The sequence below is a fragment of the Lupinus angustifolius genome, chromosome LG10 (assembly GCF_001865875.1).
Source record: "Lupinus angustifolius cultivar Tanjil chromosome LG10, LupAngTanjil_v1.0, whole genome shotgun sequence".
Classification (NCBI taxonomy): Eukaryota; Viridiplantae; Streptophyta; class Magnoliopsida; order Fabales; family Fabaceae; genus Lupinus; species Lupinus angustifolius.
Window position 1 is genome coordinate 10,128,558 of NC_032018.1, and position 2,829 is coordinate 10,131,386.

The following is a 2,829-nucleotide window of genomic DNA, read 5'->3' on the forward strand; positions in this document are numbered from 1 at the left end:
AGGGTAGATGTTACATAATAAAGTGGATGCTCGAAATTATATCCACTAATATTACTAAAATATAGGAAGACATAACTAGTAACACAATTATCAGTTGCAAAAATTATTCATTAGTTATGTTTTATTTAGTTTATTAGTTATAAAATCAATCTTATTTTCAATTGTCTAGTGGTGTAAGGTTTTACTAGATCCTTAGGATAATTAAAAGATTAAATGTTTGATTCCTAAAATTAATACTTGTTAGGATGGATAACCACACATTCCAGAAAAAGATTAGTTCATTTGAATGGCTTTTTTGCGCTAGTGTCTTTTTCTTTACTAAGTTTTTTTCAATACATTTTTATTTTTACCTAGTAGGACTATTAGTTTTGAGATATAGATATGGAAGCAGTATGTTGTAAATATAAGTGTAATATCTATGCATTAGTTTAAAGATTTATATATAATTAGTAAATTATTCAATATTTATTGATATTACTTTTTATAAATAATTAATAATGATTAAAAAATGAATGAAAATAATAAACTGATAATGTATAAAAAAAATTATATTATTATTAGTGTGTATATTTCTTTCTCATTAAGTATATACTGATATATAGATGTCAATTAGGTTCATAACCCTTTACCTTTAAATTTATAATTCCGAATCGATAAAATTGATTATTTACATCAATATCACTTGCAAATTGCTACCTTATAATAAATGAGGATCTTGTAATTTAACAAATATTTAAAAGATCATGTTCTATGGGCTATTTTATATTAATGAAAATATATTATGTTAATTATAAAAAATTAACTTTTATTATTATTGTTTTCCTTTATTATTATTTTGTTTTATTATCATTGTTAATCTCAATTATTTTCAATCAATCTGTACTCCACTCAAAACATATATCAGATTCATCCTCGATATAATCAAGTCTAAGATAACGTCTTGTTTGAAGCCAAAACTTTAACCAGACGCTGGTGTGGAAATAACCAAGGTAACAACAAGAACTCGCTAATAATAGAAACCTTTATTTCATTATGATGAGATATACAACCAAACAGAACCAAAGCAGTGGGGTTTCACAATTCGAGCCAAACCATCATAGAAAGGACTTCATGAGCGACTAGAATTAAACACATAACATACCTCACTAGTTTTTTTTTTCCATTTTTTTAATCACTCATAAATATAGATCATTACAGAAAGAAAACAAAGTTAAAACATAGCCCTCACTCCCATGGTCCCAAACACCTGCATAGGAAGAAAAAAATTAGTCAGCAAAACTTCGTTATTATTTTAAAATAAATGAACATATATGTACATAGGAGCAAATTGTAAAAAAATTGTAAGTGAGTTTTGCCCAACAGTATCATGATCTTAACATTTACTACTATACCTATACAGAAAGAAAATAAAGTTTTACCACATAGTTATGAAGTTAAATCATCAAGAAAAGTATTATAAATAAGTCATCACACTAATTAAGAGAAAAAAAAGGAAAAAAGCTTATAGTTTCTCTAGCCTAAAAATGAGATCTCAACACCCAGAGTGCCATTGTTCCAAAGCCTATTTCCTATTACTAGCTCAAAAGTAAGAAGAAAATAAAACCCAAGTTAATTAGTGTCTTAATAATATTGATTAAAGAATATAAATGATTGTTTTAGATTGGAATGTTAGAAATGTTTTGGCCTTCTCATTTTTTTGTTCGAAATATCTTGATGTTTTAGACATTTTTTAACTACAATTTCAGCTCATATTTATTATGCCATAATATTTTTTCAACTCATAAAGATCTTAATCACAATATACCAAATTAAGCTGTGTATAACTTTAGCTATCAATCTTTAAACAACAATGAGAAATAGTGCACTTTAACTTGTATATCATTCCAATAAATACTTTTATAACACCCAGACCCTCCATGAAAGATGTAAGAACTATGAATAATGTAATGATAATGAAAATCATGTAAAATTTTGAGATATTAACATAACATAACAAAACAAAGCAAAACACTAAATTACCTCACAGTGCAAAGATCTAATCACTGTCACTGCTGCTACTGTCATGACCATGCTCATGTCCATCTCCATGCTTCTTCTTCTTCTCCTTCTTCTTTTTCTTCTCTCCACTCTCACTATCACCATGGATCTTGTCTTTGATCTTGTCCACAAACCCTTCCTTGTGTTCTTCACCATGATGCTCTCCTTTGTAGTCACCATGGTGCTCTCCTTTGTACTCACCATGATGCTCTCCTTTGTATTCACCTTGGTGTTCTCCTTTGTAATCACCATGATGTTCTCCTTTGTAGTCACCATGGCTCTCTACTTTGTGCTCATCCTCTTTCTTATGACCTCCCACATGAAGGGCATCCCCTATTTTGTTAATGATTCCTGCCATTTTTGTATCTGATTTTTCTCTCTTTGATTAAGATTTTCTCTTTGTTTTGGTTTTGATCCAAACTTGAGCATGAAACTATAGGAAGGAATGGATGGTATTTATAGGGAAGGAGTGATAGAAAGTTATGAACTATAAAATTGAAAAGGAAAAGTTATTTATTAAAAAATGTTATCCACAATTTTGAGAGGAAACTACGGGGATGAATGATCTTGTACGTGTAGACCACGTGAGGGCATTAATAAATTATAGTTTGATATGATGAAAACACATCATATGCTTTTTCTCAATTAACATAATATATCTACAATAATTGACTTCTACAAATACACAATATTATTAAACAAACACCTCGAAGATTCAAGCATCCAAGCACTAGGACAAAAAGTATCAAGCCAAGGCAAAGGCAACTACATTACATTAAATAGGCTACATCA

At 28.8% G+C, this 2,829-nt stretch overlaps 1 protein-coding gene across 3 annotated transcripts; it reads right to left on the reverse strand.

Moving 5' to 3' along the window:
• Window positions 1,004-2,493, reverse strand: LOC109358766 (protein SRC1-like). Of its 3 annotated transcripts, none has more exons than XM_019603199.1 (2): window positions 2,025-2,493; window positions 1,004-1,246 (listed from the first exon to the last, which is right to left on the reverse strand). In XM_019603199.1, the coding sequence occupies exon 1, from the start codon at window positions 2,393-2,395 to the stop codon at window positions 2,036-2,038; it is 360 nt and encodes a 119-aa protein (XP_019458744.1). In that variant the 5' UTR covers window positions 2,396-2,493; the 3' UTR covers window positions 1,004-1,246; window positions 2,025-2,035. The 3 variants fall into 3 exon arrangements, with proteins under 3 accessions (XP_019458744.1, XP_019458743.1, XP_019458742.1); XM_019603198.1 differs by having other exon boundaries at window positions 1,007-1,246; window positions 2,020-2,492; XM_019603197.1 differs by having other exon boundaries at window positions 1,007-1,249; window positions 2,025-2,491.